Here is a 25,654-nt window from a genome sequence, read left to right as displayed (position 1 = left end):
CCTCCCTCTCCTTCTCTGCCCATATCCAGCAGACAGCTAAGACCTGTCGCTTCTTCCTCTATAATATTAGCAAAATTCACCCATTCCTCTCTGAACAAACCACCCAAACCCTCGTCCACTCGCTCGTTACCTCTCGTCTTGACTATTGCAACCTTCTTCTCGCTGGCCTCCCGTTTAGCCATCTATCCCCCCTTCAATCTGTCCAAAATTCCACCACACGTCTTATCTACCGCGTGAACTGACACTCTCATATCACCCCTCTCCTCAAGTCGCTTCACTGGCTCCCGATCCGTTACCGTATACAGTTCAAGCTTCTCCTATTGACCTTCAAGTGCACTCAATCTGCAGCCCCCCATTACCTCTCTACCCTCCTCTCCCCTTATGTTCCCACCCGTAACCTCCGCTCTCAGGACAAATCACTCCTATCTGTACCCTTCTCCACCACCGCTAACTCCAGACTCCGCCCCTTCTGCCTTGCATCACCTTATGCCTGGAACAGACTTCCCGAACCCATACGCCATGCGCCCTCCCTGCCCATTTTCAAGTCCTTACTCAAAGCCCATCTCTTCTCCCTTGCTTTTGGCGCCTAATCACCTTCCCCATTCATGATACCTACACTGACTACATAGTTTTCTACCTTTAGATTGTAAGCTCTCTTGAGTAGGGACTGTCCTTCCCCTTGTTTAAAATTGTACAGCGCTGCGTAACTCTAGCAGCACTATAGAAATGCTAAGTAGTAGTAGTAGTAGTAGTTTATGAGCCTAAACTCATAACTTTCTCTGGTGACTGCAGCTGTTTGGTATGCATATGGATGCAGCTGTGTGGTACGTTGGTGGGTCAGTGGCTGCACCTGTGTAGTACGCCGATGTGGCAGTGGTTGTATCAGTGTGGTAATGGATGCAGCTGTGTGGTACTCCGGTGTGGCAGTGGATGCATCATTGTGGTATGCTGGTGTGGCAGTGGCTGCATCTGGGGAAGGGACGACTTCCCTATGAAGGAAGACTAAGGAGGCTAGGGCTTTTCAGCTTGGAGAAGAGACGGCTGAGGGGAGACATGATAGAGGTATATAAAATAATGAGTGGAGTGGAACAGGTGGATGTGAAGCGTCTGTTCACGCTTTCCAAAAATACTAGGACTAGGGGGCATGCGATGAAACTACAGTGTAGTAAATTTAAAACAAATCAGACAAAATGTTTCTTCACCCAACGCATAATTAAACTCTGGAATTCGTTGCCGGAGAACCTGGTGAAGGCGGTTAGTTTGGCAGAGTTTAAAAAGGGGTTAGACGGTTTCCTAAAGGACAAGTCCATAAACCGCTACTAAATGGACTTGGGAAAAATCCACAATTCCAGGAATAACATGTATAGAATGTTTGTACGTTTGGGAAGCTTGCCAGGTGCCCTTGGCCTAGATTGGCCGCTGTCGTGGACAGGATGCTGGGCTCGATGGACCCTTGGTCTTTTCCCAGTGTGGCATTACTTATGTACTTATGTGTGGTACATCAGCGTGACTGTAGATGCAGCTGTGTGGTATGCTGATATGGTAGTGGCTGCATCTGTGTGGTACGCTGGTGTGGCAATGGATGCAGCTGTGTGTTATGCTGATGTGGTACGCTGGTGTGGCAGTGACTTCATCTGTGTGGTATGCCAGTATGGCAGTGGTTGCCTCTGTGTGGTACAATGGTATAGCAGTGGCTGCAGCTGTGTGGTACTCTGATGTGGCAGTGGCTGTATCATTGTGGTATGCTGGTGTGGCGGTGGATGCAGCTGTGTGGTATGTCATTGTGGCAGTGGCTGCAACTGTGTGGTACACCAGTGTGGCAGTGGATGCAGCTGTGTGGTACACTGATGTGGCAGATGTTTGGTGTGGTGTTATTCATCTGAAACAAGTCTAGCTTTATCACAGTGCACAAGCATTGTGTGCGTGCGTGTGTGTGCACGCAAGTGCTGTGCTTTGGAAACCTGCAAAGAAAAGACATGCTGTGTGAGCACACAATAAGCAGTGCTGTCTCTTTGCACCAGAATGTTCTGGTCCTTTCTGACCCTGTGAGGGTGCTTCTCTTCTTGCTGGTGCTTTTCTTTCAGAAAAGAGGTTTGATTAAATTGACTGACTATATGGGGGTAAAAGTTTGTGCATAATGCCATTTTGTGCCTACTTGCCTATGCTGTAGGGAGAGGCATTTGGCGGGGGGGGGGGGGGGGGGGGGGTTGAAACTTTATGTGTAGTATCTTTTGTCAGAAAAAGAATCCGTACAAATTAGCTACTGATAATGCATTCAGGTACTTTTCCTAGGATAATTTTCAAAGTGGCAGCACGTGAGTATTTTGACTTTGAAAATTCTGTAGTCTGCATACTGAAAAGTGTCTGTCTACATCTGGCCCATACAGGCAGTTTTAAAATGACCCCCCTATGCCTTTTCTCCTCTGTGCTTTTTCCCGTTCTATTGCTACTAGCCGTTGAGCCCGTTAAAACGGGCTGGTGGGTCGCCGCCCCCCCTCCCCCCGAGTTGGCCCCCGCCGCTCCTCCGCCCCTCCACCCGGCCCGTCTCTTCGCTATTCAACTTACATCTCCGCAGCAGGCAGAGATCAGCTGAGCTCCCGTCGGCCTTCCTTCTCTGCCTGTGTCCCGCCCTCGTGTGACGTAACGTCGGCGAGGGCGGGACACAGGCAGGGAAGGAAGGCCGACGGCAGCTCAGCTGATCTGCTGCTCTGGAGATGTAAGTTGAATAGCGAAGAGACGGGCCGGGTGGAGGGGTGGCGGCGGCGGCGACTCCGGGGGGGGGTGTACCAGTGGCGGTGACCCCGGGGGGGAGGGGGAGCAGTGGCGACCTCGGAGGTTCCCTCCCCTTCGCGCAGTTTCCCTCTCTGTCCCGCCCCCCCCCCCCGTCATTACGTATTGACGCGGGGGCGGGACAGAGAGGGAAGTCTACTGCGCATTTGCGAGTGAGTACGGTCACTCGCCGTTTATATGTTTGACTAGCCTTTGAGCCCGTAAAAACGGGCTATTATAGGAAGGGGGGATTGAAGGGCCCACCCCGCCGCCGAGTTCGCCGCTGCCCCTCCCCCTCCGAATTCGCGCCCCCCCCCCCGAGCCGTCACCACCCACCTTCCACCCGGCCAGGCCCTCGCTCCGCTATTGAAACAGCGAGGGTCCGGGAACGCAGCACTGAGCTCTGCTGAGCTGCCGACGTCGGCCTTCGTTCTTCTTCTCTGCCTGTCCCGCCCTCGTGTGACGTAACGTCGTTGAGGGCGGGACAGAGGCAGAGAAGAAGAAGGAAGGGCGATGTCGGCAGCTCAGCAGAGTTCAGTGCTGCGTTCCCAGACCCTCGCTGTTTCAATAGTGGAGCGAGGGCCCGACCGCGTAGAAGGTGGGTGGCGGCGGCGACTCGGGTGGGGGGAGTGTTAGACGGCGGTGTACAGACCCTCTCTGTTCCGCCCCTCGTCATCACGTATTGACGCGGGGGTGGGGCAGAGAAGGTCTCTACTGCGCATTTGCGAGTGAGTACGACACTCGCCTTTTATATATATTGATTCTGTGCTTATATGTGTTGCGTTGCCCTCAACCTTCGTGTTGCTTTCTTCTTTCTACTTTTGTTTTGCCCAGACTACAAAAACCATGCAGCAACATCTGGAAAGAGTCCAAGCCCTCCAGCCTAGGGTTGCCAACAGTGACTGCGTGTACACATGGCCCTTAGTGTTTACCTGGGAGTGACCCCATTCCTGGTGGAGATGCTTGTACCACATCACGTCTTGGTTTTAGGATGTCTGGACCACATACTGTATAATTAGAGTTTTGTTTCTTTTTCTGCCAAACCACGATGTGCTATTCCTCCGGAGAGGAAGCAAGGTGTAGAAAGCAGTCACTGCTCAAAAGATAAAGAAGACGGTGCACCTATCTGCGAGGAAGAGATACACTCACCCAGCAAAGCTCACCCTTTGCCCAACCTAATCTAAAAAATTGTAATTTTCTTTTTTGATAATTTCTCATTGTCGAATAAAAATGTTTATTTCATGTAACTTCAGTATCTATCATGTATCCTGTTTGGCGAAATTTGAGTATGGTTGACGTGTGTAAAATGTAAGGAAAAGTAGTGGATGTGTAGGCATGCATGTGAGCAAGGCTTTTGAAAGGGAAGACAAAGCAAGCAACTACCTGGGATGCCAGGCCAGGGGACACCAACCCACTTCATCATGAGTAGGATGTGAGCATTCCATGCTACTGCCCTAGCGGTAGGTGCACTTCTCACTTCACATGGCTATAAGTAAACAGACAGCCCCTTTCTAGTTGACCTTACCCCATACAGTTAGCTGGCCCTACCCCTTGGATTGCCAAGGGCGCCAGTTGAATTACTGAAGGTCCGACTCCTGTATATGAAAGTGAGATACATGATAGGGAGGCATAGACTGTATCCCCCGGATTCTATAAAGATCATCCAATACTGGGCATGGAACCCAGATCGGTGCCCCAAATAATTACTTAACGGGCGCCAATGATTTAATTATTGAGGCTAACAAGCACTTAACTGGCACTAAGTATGACTGGGGTGCCAATCTGGCTACATGTTGTTTTATAACAATGGGTGCCTAAATTGGATTGTGTGCAACTCAAATGGGGGTGTGGCCACGAGAGGCGCATGGGCAGGTCAGGGGCATTCACAAAAGATGCGTGCACTGTTACAGAATTACAGAATAGCGGGGACCTGTGCCCAGTCTGCACGCCAGGATTTATACCAGGTTTCAGCTGATGCAAGTCCTTGCACCTAAAGTTGAGTGCTGAATTCGGCAACCAAAGTTGAGCGCTCAATGACGCACTCAACGCTATACTATAATGAGTGCTCATCCTGAAGTGCCGTTTATAGAATAATGTCGCGTGCTGAATTTTTTAATAGAATGTGGCCCTATGTGGTTAATGAGTGTATTGTACACATGATTGCCCAGAACAGTGGCGTAGCTACGTGGGGCCACCCGTAGATTTGGCCCTGGACCCCCCTGCCAATGATCCTCTTGACCCCCCCCCTCCTGCCGCCAACCCTCCCCCGCCGTCGCCTACCTTTGCTGGCGGGGGACCTCAATCGCCACCAGCCGAGGTCCTCTTATTCCGGAGTGCAGGACATCAGACTCAGAAACAGAACGAAGCCTTGCGCCGGAAGAAGAGGACCTCGGCTGGCGGCGATTGGGGTCCCCTGCCAGCAAAGGTAGGCGATGGAGGGGGAGGGTTGGTGGCGGGAGGGGGGTCGAGAGGGGTGGTGGCGGGGGGGGGGTCAAAGTTGTTGGTGGTGGCAGTGGCAGCAGCAGCGGGGGGGGTCGGCAATGGCGAGGGGGTCGGCGGCGCGGGGGGGGGGGCTAAAATGTGCCCCCTCACCTCGGACTCTGGACCCCCCCCCCCCCCGCCGAAGTCTGGCTACGCCCCTGACCCAGAAGGATCAGGCAAGCCACTTTTCCAATTATGAATGATGCCATGATCTTGGCCAGAAGAATGGTACTCTCTTTAAAAGCAGCAAGAAACAGTCTTGAAACTGATTAAGATGTCTGCCCTAACAAAACTGTTTTTAATTTTCCAATCCAATGATATATATAAAGAAGTAAAAGGAAATAAGTTGGCATGGCCTAGTGCCCATGATTTTCCATATGAGAAAAAGAAAAGATAAGTTTCACTTTTCTTCCCTCTCAAGCAAAACGTGAAGCCTAAAGATTGATTCTTTTTCTGCGCAAGAGCAAATGCATTTCACGATGGAGGTGAAGGGACACAGGACAGGGGTTACTGCATTGTCAGTGCCACTACCTCCTGAAGAAGAAATCGAAACGAGGGGGACCCTTGTCGAGGATTACAGACCCTGTGCTACAGTTAGTGTATAAAGAATAGAACAGGATTGGATCAGCCATGTCTTTGGATGCTGGCGTGAAATATTTCATCCTAAGCTAAGTGATATGGGGTTTTTTTTCCCTATGCATAGAGTACTCATGTAGTTGTATTTTTTCAGCTTGAAATGAACATTGATTTTTTTTTTTTGTTACATTTGTACGCCGCACTTTCCCACTCATGGCAGGCTCAATGCGGCTTACATGGGGCAATAGAGGGTTAAGTCACAAGGAGCTGCCTGTGCAGGGAATTGAACTCAGTTCCTCAGTTCCCCAGGACCAAAGTCCACCACCCTAACTAGGCCACTCCTCCACTGTTGCTACTATTTGAGATTCTACATGGAATGTTGCTATTCCACTAGCAACATTCCATGTAGAAGTTGGCCCTTGCAGATCACCAATGTGGCCACGCAGGCTTCTACATGGAATGTTGCTAGTGGAATAGCAACATTCCATGTAGAATCTCCAATAGTATCTATTTTATTTTTGTTACATTCGTACCCCGTGCTTTCCCACTCATGGCAGGCTCAATGCGGCTTATATGGGGCAATGGAGGGTTAAGTGACTTGCCCAGAGTCACAAGGAGCTGCCTGTGCCTGAAGTGGGAATTGAACTCAGTTCCTCAGTTCCCCAGGACCAAAGTCCACCACCCTAACCACTAGGCCACTCCTCCACTGTTGCTACTATTTGAGATTCTACATGGAATGTTGCTATTCCACTAGCAACATTCCATGTAGAAGTCGGCCCTTGCAGGTCACCAATGTGGCCGCGCAGGCTTCTGCGAGTCTGACGTCCTGCACATACGTGCAGGACGTCAGACTCACAGAAACAGAAGCCTGCGCAGCCTTCTACATGGAATGTTGCTAGTGGAATAGCAACATTCCATGTAGAATTTCCAATAGTAGCAACATTCCATGTAGAATCTTCAATAGTAGCAACATTCCATGTAGAATCTCCAATAGTATCTATTTTATTTTTCTTACATTTGTACCCCGCGCTTTCCCACTCATGGCAGGCTCAATGCGGCTTACACGGGGCAATGGAGGGTTAAGTGACTTGCCCAGAGTCACAAGGAGCTGCCTGTGCCTGAAGTTCCCCAGGACCAAAGTCCACCACCCTAACCACTAGGCCACTCCTCCACTCATTGATAGGGAAGAGACTGTGGTATTGTCCCTATGGTTTAATAGCATCTTTTTTTGTCACAGTGTTTTTTCTCCATTCTTTAGGATTTGTTTTTCGCTGTTGCTTTTTTGGTGCTTTAATTGAAACCAATGATTATAGCCATTTAGGAACGGTCATCTATAGACCTTCTATGGCAGTTGGTTTCATTTGTTTAAATTCTTTACAGGTTGAAGTCTCTTCCTTCAATGCTCACAACAAAATACTTGTTTTGATTTTTATATGAGCCTATCTGGCCCATTCTGTGGGCTGAAGACAGTGGGCGGAGCTTGCCACTCTACTGAGTGACCCCAAACATTCACAGAAGCTACTGAAAGCAATAGCAAACTTGTAAGGTTTATAATTGTTTTAGTAAACCTCCTTGGTTTTGCATTCTTTTTGTTAGAAGAGGCTTGGAGGGGCAGGGTTTGGGAGTTTTTCAGGGGTCTGTGAAGGGGGGGAGGGTTATTTTCAAAATGTTTTTGTCATTGCTCAAGAGCTTGCTTTGTTATTTGCGGTGCTGTATTGTGGATTTCAGTGCTGCGCTGTATGCCTTTATTTTTGCTTATGACAATAAAGATATCTATATATATAAAACTCACCCTCAACGTTCTATTGTCTGCTGACGTCACTGAAGCCAAGGTTCGTATGTTCGAAGCTCTGAAGCCACGAAAATCACAGTCTCTGGGCCCCGCCCTCGCGTCAAACGTTATGACGTTGAGGGCGGAGCAGATTCTCACCTCCAACGATCTACTCAGGCCACAAACTCCGGATTTCCACACTGTAGCTCTGCTCCACCCTCGTGTCAAAACGCGATGACGTCGAGGGCGGGGCACGAAAACCGCCACCCACACAGAGCTACAACGGAAACAGCAGCGGTGCACGCCACGAACCAGGTAAAACCACGACGAGCCATGCAGCCATGAAACCCTTGCTAGCACCCATTTCATTGCGCTCAGAAACGGGCCTTTGTTTACTAATTCCTACATAAAAACAATATCAAGTGCTTATGACTCTGTATGTGTGAATTTTTTTGACAGCTTTTTAAATTTATTTTATTTTTACCTTTGGGGGGGTCTTGGGGCATAAGCTGCGGTCCTGCCATGGGTGCAGGTGCTCTGGAGCAGCAGATTTGTTGTTGGAGCAGTGGGAGTCCCCACAACTCGGTCCCGAGGCTCTGGCAGAGCCGGAGCCTTTCTTAAAGCTACCCCCTACAAAAATTAAGCCTCCCTTGGCTCCAAAAATAAGTCTGCTGCTCCGGAGCACCCTCACCTGCTGTGGGACCAAGGCTCACATGGCCCTCACCCACAGGCACCAACAGGAGTTTCCTTACCCCCCTCCCCCCCTCCCCCCCCCCCCCCCCCCCACACACACACAGAGGTAAAAATAATTTAACCTTGGGTTACAATTCTGACAGTTCCTCTGTGTACATCCGCATGCTGATAGTTTGTTTAGGGTACACCAATGTGGCGGCTGCATGAGGGAGATCGCTTCAACTTTTTGATGTCATGCCATCTCCTGTCATAAAACCTCCTTGGCCACTATGTCCTGCTTGGCCCACATATCTTTTATTCCTGCTGAGCTGAATAATTATTTGCTTTTCCCACCTGACCTCTAATCTATCCTCTTGCCATTTGGTCAATCCCAAATATCTGATTCTCTTCACTAAGTAAAGAGCTGGAGGCAAACTGACCTCAAAAGGAGATGACACTGGACACGTAGCCCAAGGGTCAGATGTGCATTTATCCTTCTCATTCTCATATAGTTTTCAGTATGCCTTCAACTCTTAAATCAATGTCTTTCAATCGGGGTCTTACTCTGTTTTACAGATGGTGTGGGAAAGGAGTAGGAAAAACTGGGTTCCACAGAATGCCACAATATATTATAGCACTGGTTCTCACCCCAGTCCTAAGACACACCCAGCCAGACAGGTTTACAGGCTATTCACAATGAATATGCATGAGGTAGATTTAAATATGATGGCGTAAGTGCATGCAAATCTATCTGAGCATATTCATTGTGGGTACCGTAAAAACCAGACTGACTGGGTGTGTCCCAAGGAATAGATTGGGAACCTACTACTACTACTACTAACTAGCATTTCTAAAGCGCTACTAGGGTTACGCAGCGCTGTACAATTTAGACATAGAAGGACGGTCCCTGCTCAAAGAGCTTACAATCTAAAAGACAAGAGAACAATCTAAAGACAAGTGAACAATCTAGAGGACGAGTGAACAGTTAATCTGATAGAGTGGATAGATAGGGGCATTCTGTCTATCTAGAGCGGTTAGGTGCTGAAGGCAGCATAGAAGAGGTGAGTTTTAAGCAGAGATTTGAAGATGGGTAGGGAGGGGGCATGGCGTATGGGTAAAGGAAGATTGTTCCAGGCATAGGGTGAAGCAAGGCAGAATGAGCGGAGCCTGGAGTTGGCAGTGGTGGAGAAGGGTACTGAGAGAAGGGCTTTGTCCTGTGAGCGGAGGTTACGGGCGGGAACATAGGGGGAGATGAGGGTGGAGAGGTAGTGAGGAGCCGCAGACTGAGTGCACTTGTAGGTAAGGAGGAGGAGCTTGAATTGTATGCGATATCTGATTGGAAGCCAATGAAGTGACTTGAGGAGAGGGGTGATATGAGTATATCGGTTTTGGCGGAATATAAGATGTGCAGCAGCGTACTGAACTGATTGAAGGGGGAATAGATGGCTGAGTGGGAGGAACCCCTGACATGTACCGTCTTGTCCAAATTCAGTCCTCAACAGCTGTCAACAGGCCAGATTTTTAGAATATCTCTAATGAATATGCATTCCTGTACTACAAGTAACTACCAATCTTTATTTTGCAATTTTTTCATAATACTTTATTTATTACAATACAGTGCAACTATCAAATATCCAAAACCATTAATTTAAAACCAGTATCTCTCATCCCTCACTCTCTCATTCCTCATTCATACCATACAGTCTCAATCAACCTCATTCCCATCTCTCCATCTATAATATACATAATAACTATAAAATGTTATATCCTCAATCCAAGTCTCCCTCTCTTATTACAAACTTTGATTGACAATCTAAACATTGGAGGATTTCCTTTCAGCTTGTTGATATAAGTATTAACTTTAATTTTATTACCCACACTACCAAACCACTTTCCCAAATACCGAAGCAAAGTCAAATATTGCAGGCTCTTCTCAGAGCTAATGCTTCACCATTGCTGGAACATTTCTCTCTGCAGAAAATCCTGGATCTCCCTGCTTCTGTATGACACCTCATCCAGGATGTCCCAATCAACTTCCAGCTAGTTGTAAGTCCAAAAATATTCTAGCAGGGGCACAAAAATGGATGATAATTTCAAAAGGTCCCAGCGCGTAACTAGAACTCACAATTTAAATCAGCTTTTAACATGTCACAACAGATAACACACTTAAGAGAGAGAATTTTTTGGAGCAGACAGGAGTGGATGTGGCAGCGGCTCTCCTAACATGTCATGAATTATCAACGAGCTTTTCACAGTTTGACTGATAAATGATTTCACTATATGAACTTTTGTTGCAAGTGAACTGAGCATATTTTGACAGTGAAGACATTTTAGTTCATTTAAGTTCAACTTAAGTTGAATTGAAAGGTTTTTTTTAATATAATGGCACTTTAAAAATAGACTATTAAAAAAACGGATAGATGACGATCTTATGTGGACTATGGTATTCCTTGGAAAGAAGTCTATTATGAAACATATCCACTGCTGACTGGTCCAAACAATTATTTCTCCTAAGTGTGTTATCTGTTGTGACATGTTAAAAGCCAATTTAAATTGTGAATTCTAGTTAAGCGGTGGGACCTGTCAAAATTACCAATCAACTTCCAGCAGGTCCCAACAGGCCACGGATCTAGAACCTTTAGTCACTTCCCTAGAACATTTAAGCTTTAGTTTAGGTTAACATTTTGCTAAACCACCTTTTCAAAATTAAGCGTCAAGGCTTTTTCCTCCCTCTCCCCTTCCCACTGTAGCTGGAGGCTGCTGTTGGGCTCAACCTGATACCTATATTTTAGAAAATGACTATTGTGTACTGTACACCACACTGGACATAGCCTCAGTGCAATTAATTTACACTCAAAGTCTGAGTAATCGTATGTCATGTGATTAGTTACATTCATTCAGTAAGCACCTGGGTTTCTAACTCATTATGAGTCATAAAATTCTACTACCTGTCACCTTCGACTTACCCATCAACCTCCTGCCCCTCCCTCACCTCCGCCTTTCCCCTTCAGACTATCACTGGCACAAATTTTATGATCTGGTTATACTGCCTAGTAATTGTTATCTTATGCTGATTCGGTTTTGACCTGAAGAAGAGAGTGTTAGTTCTCAAAAGCCGGTCAAGAAATGTGTTAAAAATCAGTCCAATAAAAAAGTAGCATTTATTTTGTTTCTCTTAACTTTTACTTCAGTGAGCAATATAATTGTATGCTACTGAAGCAGTGTACATTCAGTTACAGAAGGTATTTTTCTGTCACTGGAGAGCTGACAGTCTAAGGGCCTCTTTCATCAAGCTGCACGAGCATTCCCCGGTTCGGTAATGCTGACAAAGCCTATTCTTTGAATTGGCTTTGTCGGCATTGCCACATGGGAAGGTCCAGCGTTGCTTGATAAAAGAGGCCCTAAATTTATACTTAAGGTGATGAAGGGTTAAGGGGTTCTTTTACTAAGGTGCGCTGCAAAATGGCTCGCGGTAGTGTAGGCGCGGGTTTTGGGCCCGCGCCGATCCATTTTTCATTGCACCTGTAAAAAAAGGCCTTTTTAAAATTTTTGCTGAAAATGAACGTGCGTCAAAATCAAAATTGCCGCGCATCCATTTTGGGTCCGTAACCTTACCGCCAGCCATTGACCTAGCGGTAAAGTCTCACACTGTAACTGGGCGGTAATGACCTACGCGCTTCAAATGCCACTTGGCGTGGGTCAGATACACACATCTGAAAATAAAAATGATTTTTCGGCTGCGCGTATCGGACATGCGCCAAAAATGAAATTACCACAAGAGCCTCACAGTAGCGGGGCGGTAACTCTATTTTGGCGCACATTGGGCACGCATAGACACTTACACAGCTTGATGATACGTTGAAACCTTCTGCTCAGTGTGCTGCGGCGGCTAAGAAACAAACAGAATGTTAGATATTATTAGGAAAGGAATGGAAAAAAATGAGGATGTTTTAATGCCTTTGTATTGCCCCATAGTGCGTCCGCACCTCGAATATTGTGCTCAATTCTGGTCGCCACATCTCAAAAAAGTGGAATTAGAAAAGGTGCAGAGAAGGGCGACAAAAATGACAAAGGGAATGGGACGACTTCCCTATGAGAAAAGGCTAAAGCGGCTAGGGCTCTTCAGCTTGGAGGAAAGACGGCTGAGGGGAGATATGATAGAGGTCTATAAAATAATGAGTGGAGTGGAAAATATAGACGTGAAGCATCTGTTTACTCTTTCCAAAAATACTAGGACTAGGGGGCATTCAATGAAGCTACAAAGTAGTAAATTTAAAATGAATCGGAGAAAGATTTTCTTCACTCAAGGTGTAATTAATCTCGGGAATTCGTTGCCAGAGAATGTGGTAAAGGTGGTTAGCTTAGCGGGGTTTAAAAAGGGTTGGACAGCTTCCTAAAGGAAACGTCCATAGACCATTATTAAAATGGACTAAGGGAAAATCCACTGCTTATTTCTGGGATAAGCAGCATAAAATGTTTTGTACTTTTTCGGGATCTTGCCAGGTATTTGTGACCTGGATTGGCCACTGTTGGAAACAGGATGCTGGGCTTGATGGACCTTTGATCTGCCCCAGTATGGCAATACTTATGTACTAGTAAAAGGGCCCCTAAGTGACTTGGCCTAAGTCACAAGGAGCTGCAGTGGGATTTGAACTAGGCTCTTCTGGTTCTCCACCTGCTGCTGTAACCATTAGGCTACTCCTCTGGTCCTCCAGGGCTCTCTAGGTTTTAAAACAATTCTAACTGTGAAAGAAAAGTATAAAACTTTATTGGTAGCATGATATTACAAACAGGATTCAGAAAGAGTTACAGTATGGACATGGTGCTGTTATCCCTTTTGGAAGAAACGCAAATTGTTTTGATGGTGGAGGGATCAAGTTTCCTAAACCTCAAGGGAGTCCTCAGCATTTGAACTAGTGGCCCAGTCTCTCGTGCTCAGATGACTCAGTAATCTGGGCAGAACTGGGTCTGTGCTGATGCTTCATTGTCTTCTCTTCCTTGAAGACTGATTCTGGGGAGCCACAAGGTTCTTCACTTTTGCCAATAATGTATTTCTCCCACCTTTTGGAATGGTAATTAATTTAACTGAATTTTAAAACTTCTATTCTGCTTCTTTCACTCAGAGGGTGCATGGCACATCACAACCAACATACACATTATTAAAAAGGAATAGTAAAACCATGACAGAATAAGTTATAAAATACATCACAAACTTTCAATTAAACATTTCTTATTTCTTCCATTTTATTGGGTAGTTCTGTGAGGCTACTGCTAGAGGTCATGGCAGCCATTTTGAACAGGCTGCCTGGCAGGGCAGGGGTGACTGGGCATTGCTTCTGCCCTTTTGTCCCTCTAGACCACCAGGGACCATCTAGAGGAGAGTCTATAAGAGGGGGGGGGATCTGAAGTTCCAGAGGAACGGGATGAAAGGAGGAGTCTGAAAATCCACTGGGTGAGAGGCAGGATTAACTAGGAACTAGCCAGTGTTCAAACTGGTACCCAGCTGCTTCCAAGGCTGAAGTTAGGAGAGCCTTTTTGCTAAATTTTAGCTACTTGCTTAACTGGTTAGCAGTCTGAATATGGTTGCTAGTCGGTTAAGTCCCGGTTCCTCCCTGGGTCCTCCCACAGACCGCCCTGGCACAACCGGGCAGTGCATGAGCACTCTGTGGTTATATTTAATGGCACTCTCCAGTTAAGGGCCGCTGAATATCAGCGCTCAGGCAGACATAGGCAATTTAACCAAGAATATTGAGTGGATTGTTTTTATTCTATCAGTGCTATCCAGTTAGACCTTTGAAATAAAGCCAGAGGGCAGATTTGCAGATTTGCTCTGTGCAAGACAGGCTCTCTTCCACTTAAAAAATGTACTATATAGGGACAAAACCCATATTTGTGGAAATTGATTTACATGACATTTCTGAGGAAATTGGAAACATTACTTACATAAGTACATAAGAATTGCCACACTGGGACAGACCAAGGGTCCATCAAGCCCAGCATCCTGTTTCCAACAGTGGCCAATCCAGGTCACAAATACCTGGCAAGATCCCGAAAAAGTTCAATAGTTTTTATGCTGCTTATCCCAGAAATAGCAGCGGATTTCCCCCAAGTCAATTTAATAATGGTCTATGGACTTTTCCTTTAGGAAGTCGTCCAAACCTTTTTTAAACCCCGCTAAGCTAACCGCCTTTATCACATTCTCTGGCTACGAATTCTTTACTACAATCATACTACCAGAAGTAAAAATGTTAATAATGTACTAATATGTTAATACCATCTTGGAAACCATCTACCCTACTGTAATTAGTACTTATTTGTCCAGTTTGGGGTTCTGTAGGATATGCATTGATTTTTTTTTTTGTTTTATATTATTTTTGTTCATGTATTATGCATTTACATTTTAATTTCATTTGGATATGATATGTATTATTGTTGTTTTTTTTTGTTGTTGCACTTCCACTTTGAACCAGATTCTCTGATGGATAAAACAGATTACAAGCACCACTTTTAGTCAGATTATAAACTGAATGGTAAATAAAAGTCTCTGGGAGGTCAGGAAACATTTTTATGTTGACATTAATGAGATGGTATTTATATTAATAATAAACCTGCTGCACTGATGGCATGTTTATAATAATATAGGAAATTCTTCACCTTGGGAACAAAATGTCAGTACGATTGGGGGATATTTTTTTTCTGACCCAGAGAGAATTAAAACTTCTACAAAGGGGATTCACACGTGTCCTCAGCTTGCCAGGCAAAAGCTCCGGAGTAAGAGCAGGCTGCTGTCTACCTAGGAGTCACCACAGCCCTCTGAGCCTCAAACATTTGGCAAGTCACTAACGGGACTAAAAAAAATAACTGAAAGAAAGAAAAAGCAGGCCGGTCATTGACTTTTCCTCTGAAGCTCTTGCTATGGTTTGGGGGTTGTATAAACAATGCGGATCTTCTGCTAGCTAAGCTTCGTGTTTCAGAGCGATCAGTGCGTTAGGTTCAATTACAGCTCAAAGGTTTAAAGCCTCACCTCTTTTCAGAATCCAATGAAATTGCTGAGTACCTCCCTTTTTTTTTTTTTTCGTTTGTGGCAGGTTGGTGGCTGACTGTGGAGTCTGAAGGAGAAGATCGAGAGTTTGGCTGGAGCTGGGGGAACGTGTGTGTGGGCTGCTGCTCTTTCAAGGCAGGACAGAGAGGAGTTCGAGCCAGCAAATCGGATTCACTTCTTTCTCGATTCGGATTAAAGGGACAAAGTGCTCCCCCCCCCCCTGCTCTCGGGGAGCTCGTGCTTGGATTATAAATCGTCAACCTGCCCAGAACGAGAGAGGAGGGAGCCCTGAACTGTTTTTGAAGTGGAAAGAAAAGTCCAGGAGCGGGGGGGATTGAATCTTCTGAAAGGCCGAGCCATGGGACTCTGGAGCCGGGTACGGGAGACGCTGCTCGCCCTGATTTCGCTTCGATTGTTTCTAGCGGCGGCGGAGGTCGTCCCCAGGGTCAGCTTCCAGTACGGTGAGTAGTAGCCGCTTCTCCTGCTCAGTCTGAGATGGAGGGGGGGGAGGGGAGCCGGGAATTGCCAGAAGGGTTAATGTCAGCAGGCAACTGGTGGCTTGGAACCCGATCCTTGATCTCTCTACTCCTTCTGTATGGGGGGTGGGGGGAGGTCAGGCTAGTTTCTTTGTTTCGTTTATGTTTCGGAATCTTTTTGTAACTCTTTATTTTCGAGGGGGGGTTGGGTTTCTGCCTACTTTTACGAGGTTGTCTTTTGCTTTTATTTCTGATTCTAAATTCTCTATTTTTCTCATCATGTTCGTTTTGCATCTTGTTTTCTCCCCTTCATCTGTCTTGAACCTGCTGCGTTCTGCACACCTGGGAAGTGTTTTCGGAAGTTTCAGACTCTTCTGTCTCCCCCCCCCCCCCAGACACCAGAGCTGCCCTCTTCTCGCTTTAGTTTAGTTCATTGAAGGGACAAGAGTGTAATCCGAGAAGTAGATGCAGCGTCAGGCCAGGGATTCTATCAGCTCATCAGGTCTCTCTGAGCCAAAACAAAGCTCCCCAAAGCAGTGCTGAACTGAACACCTCTCTCGTCCCATCTGGTTTTTGAATGTGTGTCTGTCTGTAGTGTAGAGGTGTATTATTGCTTTTCATCTTGTCTCCCCCTCTGGTTCCCTTTCTTCTTTGTCTCTCCCCTCCCCCACATAAGAACAGTTATGTTTTACAGTCTCTGCACGCAAACCTTGCTCTATAAATAGTTGGCCCTGGTATGAAATGTGCAGAGCTCCCTTCGAGCTGTCTGTCTCCACAGGGTGTTGATGTTTGCACGGTAACCCCAGCAGCACAAGCATCTCTGAAGATCCCTCCCTGCCTCAGCTCCTAGAGAAGAGAGCTTACACCAGGGCTGACTGCAGGCCAGCTGCCAGGGCACAGCATGCCTGCCAAGCGATTGTACCCCCTGTAAAAATGACTGGGCTTATAATCATGCCTAAGGGTGAGAATATGCTACCACTGAGTAAAGGGAATGCACCCGTAGTCCATTAAAGGGACTTTCTGATCCCCCCCCCCCCCCCCCCGTACTATTAGACTTGCTCTGACCTCCTTTGAATATAAGTGGAGCAAACTGACAACATTAGGGATGTCCAGCAAAGTAGAGATGCCTTCCTAGAATGTGGGAATAACTGTGTGAAAGAGGTGAAAGCAGGCACTTGCAACAGGTAGTTGGATGTCTGACCCTTGTTAATGGGCAGGATGGACAGACAGCATAGGACTTTTTTTTTTCATGTTCTTACAAGGCGACCTGCAGGAGGTTGCCGTGACTTTAGAGGTGCTCCAGTAATGCAATACCACAGACCCTACCTGACCCCTGGCTTTTACCTTCACCTCCCCATCATTAAGGATCCCCTTTGCTTGAACTGGTTTTGCTCCTAAGGCTCCCACTAATCCCTGTGGTCAATACACCGTCTCTGATGAAATATTTCCTTGTGTTCCCGCTGAGTTTCCCCCTCCAAACCCTTGTCGAATTATTTCTGTAATGAAAAATGCTTAGTACAGCTGTATTGCTTACACATTTGAAATATTTGAATACCTCTATAATAACTCTCTCTCATGCTCCAGTGTTTGCATGTCCATTTACTTATGCATACATAGGTAAGGGTATTACTGAGGAATTATGCCTGGAAATGGATACAACAGATGCTGCTGGGTGAAAAGATCCGGAGGGCTTGTCATTTCAGCAGGCCTTCATTTCTCAGGGGAAGTCTCCCCCCAAATAGTGCATTGATTGCAACCGTTTCACAAATATGCTTTAGTTTGTGTCAGAAACAAAAGCCCGGAGCTGCGACATGGCTTTATGTTGAACACGGTGGTGGAATTATTACTCGTGCTGCTTGGTTGACCTGTAGAGGCTCAGAAATGCTCATGTAGGATTGTCTTGGTCCTCCTCGGAGTTTGTTTTGTTTCCTGGGTTGAAGCTTTTCTTTATTTGGATTTAACTCGCACCTTTTTCAGTATTTATTTATTTTATTTATTTATTAGGATTTATTTACCGCCTTTTTGAAGGAATTCACTCAAGGCGGTGTACAGTAAGAATAGATCAAACATGAGCAGTAGGCAATTAGAGCAGTAAAAATATTTGAACAACAATACAAAGTATGGCATGGTATAACTACTTGCAATGACAACACAATATGTACAAGAACATTATAATTGGTAGTAGTTACATTCAGTTTGTGTATGTGCACTCACACATGTTTAAAACTCATTCACACCTCTGCAAGTGTGTAAATATACCAGTACTGGGATAGATACGCCAGGCCCCCTCCCTGCCCATCTTCAAATCCTTACTCAAAGCCCACCTCTTCAATGTCGCCTTCGGCACCTAACCAAGAAATCTCGACTGCCCCAACTTGACATTTCGTCCTTTAGATTGTAAGCTCCTTTGAGCAGGGACTGTCCTTCTTTGTTAAACTGTACAGCGCTGCGTAACCCTAGTAGCGCTCTAGAAATGTTAAGTAGTAGTAGATTAATGGTGCCTTGGACCCCCCGGACAATGCTCTGGCTATCCAGCCCTTTAATACTCAAACTCAAGTTAATAAATAACGTATAAATGTTATTGTTAATGGTATCAACTTGGCCAGACTTTTATAGAAAATACGTAACCATTTTATCAAAAACATCGGTCTGAGCCAAAAGTGCAAGCTGTTAAAAATAACGCACTCAGTCCACTGCCTTAGGCAAGACTGACCAATGCACCATACGCTGTAACACAGAACACTCCTGCCATGCAGCAAAAGGTGTCCAACCCCAGGTACAGCGATCCCAGCTGCATCAAACATTCACTTGATGAATTTTGTACTAGTCCCAACAACCCAGGCTCGGGTATTCCTGCCATCCGAGTTGTGACATATGGGAAACAGAAAAACAGCAAGCAATACATGGGTGGGAGGGGGAGGGTAAGCCACTCTTACTCACACCCCAGCAGAAAGAGGGCTTTGCATGAACTCACGTGGGCTTTAGCCCCTAACTCAAGCACCTCCCCTCACAGCGGGGCACCCTGCCTCAGCAGGAATGTTTACTTCAGGCCTGCCCAGGTGCCCCAATTATTCATGGCCCCTCCCCCCTCCGGGTATGGGTGTGCCAGGTACACTGCTTGGCTCCATCCACACAGGGCACTGTATGAGGGATTAGCCTGGTGGTTAGAGTGCTGGACTTGACATCCATGGGTGTCTGGTTCAGCTCCCATTGCTGCTTCTTGTGATCTTGGGCAAGTCACTTAGCCATTATTTGCCTCGGGTACAAAAATTAGATTGTGAGTCCTCCTGAGCTACTACAGAAAAATGTCATGTGTGAGCAAAATCTTATTATATACCCTTAATCTAACCCTGTATGGGCCCCCTCCAGGTCTGAACACTGGGTGGACTTCTTATCTGTCAATGCATGAATACACACATATACCCTCTTGCACCTTTTCTTTCCCCAGTCACCATAATTTTGCATTGCACACACAAACACACACGTGCAAATTCATACACATGTATTGTATAGACAGTATCTACAGACCGGCGGCTCTCCAGGTACTTTTTAACTTGAGGTTCTTTACTTCCTGAAACAGTTAAAAAAAAAAAAAACCAAAAAAAAAACCAGAACATAGTAACATAGTAGATGACGGCAGAAAAAGACCTGCACGGTCCATCCAGTCTGCCCAACAAGATAAACTCATGTGCTACTTTTTGTGTATACCTGACCTTGATTTGTATCTGCCATTTTCAGGGCACAGACCGTAGAAGTCTTGCCCAGTACTAGCCCCGCCTCCCACCACCGGCTCTGCCACCCAATCTCGGCTAAGCTCCTGAGGATCCCTTCCTTCTGAACAGGATTCCTTTGTGTTTATCCCACGCATGTTTGAATTCCGTTACCGTTTTACAATGGACAGATAAGTTTTCTTATCGCCTAGTCAGTGTATACTTTGTTTTTATGAAAGCCTGTTTATGGAATCTAGCACTATGAAGTTGTTTTTTGTTTTTTTTTAGAAACATAGAAGCATGACAGCAGATAAAGGCCAAATGGCCCATCTAGTCTGTCCATCCTCTTTAACCCCTAAGTCTTCCTTTTCCTAAGGGATCCCACGTGGGACTTGTCATTGAGTTGGAGCTAGTCTGTTGCCTGTGTTGCTCAGTTGGCAGCACTGAACTCCGAGGTCCCTTGTTTCTCCATTTTTGGACGGTTGTTTCATATTTAAACACAAGAATTTTGCACTTCTAGAATTGTCTTTTTATTATTTTTTTTAACGGTAGTTTGGCCTCGTAAAATGTGAGACACTTTTAAGCTGCATCTGTTAAATGAAAGCTCGAAGCTGCGTAGAAGTTTTTGTTTTCCTCCACTGCAATAATTTCTGCCCCTGTCCCCCTGAAACACTGCAAAGTAACGGCAGCAGCTGTATGTAATAATCAAATCACCCTTAGGAATGAAGGAGGCAGAAATCCGGGCCCTGAACTTTGCCCCCCTCTAGCATTTGTTCCTCTAAATCCTGGCCCTGGAATGTAGGAAATGTTGTGCCGCAATGATATGACTTTACCATAAAAAGTTGAATATGTATTTTTTTTTCTTCGAGCCAGGGAATGTGAAGTTATAATTAGGGGAACAGAAACTGCATGATTATATGGGTATATAATGAAAGGTTTCATTTGATTTTGGATAACTGATGATTTCACAGGTGGAACAAAGAAGGGTTAGAAATAATGAATTGTAGGTATTCTCCCTCAGATTCTATATATGGCGACTAAAGTTGCACGCACAAATTTGTCAGCGTGGCCAAATTGTGCGCACAACTTAATTGTTTAGCAAGCCAAACGGTGCCGATAATTGGCCAGTAACAAGCAAGTGTCGGCAGTAATTGGCACTAATTAGAATTTACGCGCCCAGCTTTCTAAGCATATTCTGTAAAGTGGTGCATGTAAATTCTAATGCTTGGATCTCAAAAGGGGGGGGGGGGAATGGGCATTTCTAGAAACTATGCGTACTGTTGTAGAATATATGCCTGATCTGCATCTACGGTATTTATACCAGGTTTTAGTTAGTGTAAATGGTCGCGCCTAAATTTAGTTATGGGTCCAGGTGCTACGCGTATTCTATAAACCGCACCCAACATTAGGCGCGGTTTACAGAATAGTGCTAAACGCAGTTTTTTTTTTCACTCTGATTTTTTGGGCGCCATATATAGAATCTAGTCCTCTGTTTGTCCAGCTCCTGCATTTCAGAATTGTCGCTGCACCTGATGTACATCCTGGTAATGAATCCTGCTAAAATGCGTAGCTTCTGAGGCCCAGTTATGGCAACTGTCTGCATTAGCTACCGCACTGTGACCAAGATACCGTGGAAGTACCTTAACAAGTTTACACCCCCCTCCCCTTCTCACGTCTGGGAGTCCTTGGTATATCAAATTTATTAAACTATTCTTATTTATTTATTTATAACATTTGTATCCCACATTTTCCCACCTATTTGCAGGCTCAATGTGGCTTACGTAGTTCCGTAAGTGGTGATGACCAGTTCCGGATAGGAGAAATACATAGTTGAGGTAGAGGGACAGATTGGGTTAGGTTACAGGAGGAAAGTTCGTCTATGATAAGAGCTAAAGGTAATAGGTTAAACTTCATTCATGACAAAAATAGCTTGAACAATTGGGATCATTAAACTGGAAATCAAGATAATTTAGCAAAAACAGTTGAGATATAGAGAATACATGTTGTATAGATGTGTTTTGTTAATTTGCATTTAGGATCAGTTGTTACTGTATGCGTTCTTAAATAAGTTTTCAATAGTTTACGGAAGGTCACTACGTCGTGTCTCATTTTATGGATTTTGGTAATTCATTCCAAATTTGCGTGCATAAATCTTGCAGAGCAGATTCCTGACCAAAAAGTGCTGACAGAAACTGAAACTTCATCTCAGCTACCCAGAGCAAGGGGGTCCTCAGCATCCTCAAGTACACTCAGGGGCACCGTGGCTGCAATGTTTGCTTTAGACTGGTTGGAGCCGGTCTAAAGCAAATGTTATGTACCATCTAATGCACAAAGGGGTTTTGAGTGCATTCCATAGAAGCGCCTACCTTGTACGTGTAAAATTCACCTGTGGGTCTGGAGCTTTCAGTAGTATGAGGGCGACAAGAGAATAAACTCTGCACAAGAATTACGAAATGCTTCTGCTCTATTCGTGTCAGCAAGGATAACAACCCGCCTCAGATGTGATAGATTTTGACAGCTAACAGTGCTTTAGGAGATGTCGTGCACATTTTTGACAGGCTTAAATCCCCCCCATATGTTAGTATCCACCACTTGACCTTGAGTTGGAGACCCTGAGGAAGGGAAGGCTGCATTTTCCATCTATTGCCCGGGATAACATGCAAGGGTATAAGTGGTGGTATTCATGCGGCTCGGTAGGGAAAGCGCCTAGCGCATGCGCAGAATATGGACGCTTTCCGAGAAACTGTTCTGCGCACGTGCTAGGTACTTTCCGTACATAAGTATTGCCATACTGGGACAGACCAAAGGTCCATCAAGCCCAGCATCCTGTTTCCAACAGTGGCCAATCCAGGTCACAAATACCTGGCAAGATCCCCAAAATGTACAAAACATTTTATGCTGCTTATCCCAGAAATAGTGGATTTTCCCCAAGTCCAATTTAATAATGGTCTATGGACTTTTCCTTTAGGAAGCCGTCCAAACCTTTTTAAAACCCCGCTAAGCTAACCGCCTTTACCAAATTTTCTGGCAACGAATTCCAGAGTTTAATTACACGTTGAGTGAAGAAACATTTTCTCCGATTCGTTTTAATTGTACTAGTTTGTAGCTTCATTGCATGCCCCCTAGTCCTAGTATTTCCATATCATCAAGCTGATCAATCCATAGACTGGTGGGTTGTGTCCATCTACCAGCAGGTGGAGATAGAGAGCAAACTTTTGCCTCCCTATATGTGGTCATGTGCTGCCGGAAACTCCCCAGTATGTTCTCTATCTCAGCAGGTGGTGGTCACACACAGCAGCAGCTCTGGTTAGGCCTCCAAGCCTAATCCTTAGGTTTTGTTGAGGCCTGGGGTTGAGGGCTCTTTTGAGCAAGTGCAAACCTGGTGGTGCCAGGTCCCTCCTTTTCTCCCCCCTCCCGCTGGCTCCGTTAAAAAAAAAAATTTTAAACGTCCTTAAAGGCGTTTATTTCGACGTTTATTTAAACGTTCATTGCAGCTACTCACTGGGACACCAGTTCGTTACAGCTCGGAGCGGCAAGCAGGTAATTTTACCTTTTTATAGCGGGCAGGGGGTTCCCCGATTCTTCTCCTCGTGGCATATGGCGTCGGAGGGCGAGGGCGCAAAGGGTCGCTCCCCGGATCGCTGGAGCGCTTCTAAAGGGGATGCGGGGGTTTTACAGCCTGATTCGCCCTTGATGGGTGACAGTTTAGTGACCGATGAATGTCCCGGTCCTTCCTCCGGCGTGGCGGTTTTTCCCGCCATAAACGCCCATCCCCCGCTCCTCGCCTCCGCCATCTTGGCCGGCTACGCGGCTCGGACGGCTTCTTCGTGGGCCGCCCTTGAGGTTGGAGACATTAATGCCATGAACGCCCTTAATTTGGGCGACGGCACAAAAGCGGCTAAAGTTAAGCGCCGTTCTTCCCGCGCGGCTCCTTTGCGGAGTGTCGCGCCGGACGCCATTTTGGATGCGCAGCATGTCTCTCCCCCGCTCTTGCGAGCGCCGGTTGAGGGTGCGTCTAGGGCTGTGGCCCAGGCTGCGGAAGTGCACAGTCTGGGGGGTTTCTCCCCCGAGTTTGTTTTGCTGCTGCATCAGGCCTTCCTCATGCAAAACGCTGCCCCTGCTCCCTCGTCTGGTAAAGAGGTTGAGGTTCCCAGAGGTAAACGCCCTCGGGTTGATTCCCAGGCCTTGGAGGACTTTGTCTCCTCCGATGTAGATGAGGGCAGCGTGTCTGAGGTCTCCCAACGGTCCTTTGCGGATTCCTTGGAGGAGATAGATCCCCGCTCGGATGGAGCGGATGACCCCTCTGCAGCGCAGCTTTTTAGCCCAGAGGATTTGCCCAACCTGTTGTTACAGGCCATGGACACTTTGAAGATTTCCTCTCCGGAGGACGTCTCTCCCTCAGCCCCTGTTGGCTCTGCCATTATGCTGGGGACGAAGCGCCCGCCTAGAACCTTCCACGTGCATGATGCCATGCACACCTTAATTTCGGCTCAATGGGATGTCCCGGAAGCGAGCCTCAAAGTGGCTAGGGCTATGTCCCGCCTCTATCCTTTGCCTGAAAGTGAACGTGAGGCCTATCTGTGGCCTACCGTGGATTCTTTAATCACTGCGGTGACTAAGAAAACGGCTTTGCCGGTGGAAGGTGGCACGGCCCTAAAGGACGCCCAAGACAGAAGATTGGAGGCGGCCTTAAGGTCGTCCTTTGAGGCGACTGCTTTAAGTTTGCAGGCCTCGGTTTGCGGTTCCTATGTGGCCAGGGCGTGTCTGACTATGGTGCAGCGGGCTTCCCCCTCGGATCATTCCTTGAGGGCTGATTGGCCGGCCCTGGAATCGGGCTTAGCCTATTTGGCAGACTTGCTGTATGATGTCTTGAGAGCCTCAGCTAAAGGCATGGCTCAGACAGTCTCTGCGCGGCGGTGGCTTTGGCTGAAACATTGGTCTGCTGACCACGCCTCTAAATCCCGCCTGGCTAGATTGCCTTTTAAAGGCAAGCTGCTCTTTGGGGTCGAGCTGGACAAAATCGTGACCGATCTCGGCACGTCTAAGGGCAAGAAATTACCAGAGGTCAGGGCTCGGGCTAGTACTCGTCCCGGTACCTTCAGAGGACGGTTGCAGGAATCCCGTCGGTACCGCCCGGGCAAGTCGGGCTCCTCTGCCCCTTCTTCCTTCAAGAGGAATTTCTCCCCCAAGCAGCATTCCTTTCGCAGAGACCGCCGTCCCGGAGGTGCTCCCTCCGGTCCTCCCCCAGGGTCTCGTACCCAATGACGGGGCCTTGGTCCACGCCCCAGTGCAGATTGGAGGACGGCTGTCCTCGTTTCTGGGCGAGTGGACCACAATAACTTCAGACGCGTGGGTGCTGGAAGTCATCAGAGACGGCTACAAGCTAGAGTTCTGCCGACCCTTAAAAGACGGGTTCGTACTCTCTCCCTGCAAGTCTCCGGTCAAAGCTGTGGCAGTGCAGCAGACCTTGGACAATCGGATCCGCCTGGGCGCGGTCGTTCCGGTGCCAGAAAGTCAGCTTGGCAAGGGACGTTACTCCATTTACTTTGTGGTACCAAAGAAAGGAGGTTCTGTCCGGCCTATCCTCGACCTCAAAGGGGTCAATTGGGCCTTGAAAGTGCGGCACTTTCGCATGGAGACTCTCCGCTCTGTTATAGCGGCAGTGAAGGCAGGAGAGTTCCTGGCATCCTTGGGCATCAAGGAAGCGTATCTGCATATTCCCATCTGGCCTCCTCATCAACGCTTTCTGCGTTTTGCAGTCCTGGGACGACACTTCCAGTTCAGAGCCCTCCCATTCGGGTTGGCTACTGCTCCGTGGACCTTTTCCAAAGTAATGGTGGTCATCGCGGCCTTCCTACGAAAGGAAGGGGTACAAGTCCATCCTTATCTGGACGACTGGTTGATCCGAGCCCCCTCTTATGCAGAGTGCGGCAAGCTGTGAACCGGGTAGTTGCTCATTTGAGCTCCCTGGGATGGATCATCAACTGGGAGAAGAGCCAGCTGCGCCCGACTCAGTCCCTGGAGTACCTGGGAGTTCGATTCGACACCCAAGTGGGCAGAGTGTTCCTGCCAGACAATCGAATTGTCAAACTTCAGGCTCAAGTGGACCAGTTCCTAGTAGCCTCTCCTCCTCGGGCTTGGGACTATGTGCAGCGGT

At 46.9% G+C, this 25,654-nt stretch overlaps 1 protein-coding gene across 2 annotated transcripts in view; it reads left to right on the top strand.

Moving 5' to 3' along the window:
- The window catches only part of SEMA4B (semaphorin 4B), a 348,493-nt gene that overhangs the window by 170,675 nt on the left and 152,164 nt on the right, over window positions 1-25,654 (top strand). The window contains exon 3 of one of the 2 annotated variants that reach the window (XM_030189671.1): window positions 15,358-15,772. In XM_030189671.1, the coding sequence (XP_030045531.1) occupies window positions 15,670-15,772 (103 nt within the window). In that variant the 5' untranslated portion in view covers window positions 15,358-15,669. Of the gene's footprint in view, window positions 1-15,349; window positions 15,773-25,654 lie in introns of those variants that run through there. The other variant, XM_030189672.1, reaches the window with a different exon arrangement.

Source organism: Microcaecilia unicolor, chromosome 1 (assembly GCF_901765095.1).
Source record: "Microcaecilia unicolor chromosome 1, aMicUni1.1, whole genome shotgun sequence".
Classification (NCBI taxonomy): Eukaryota; Metazoa; Chordata; class Amphibia; order Gymnophiona; family Siphonopidae; genus Microcaecilia; species Microcaecilia unicolor.
Note: the sequence above shows the minus strand (reverse complement) of the source record. Positions and strands in the feature narration are given on the sequence as shown.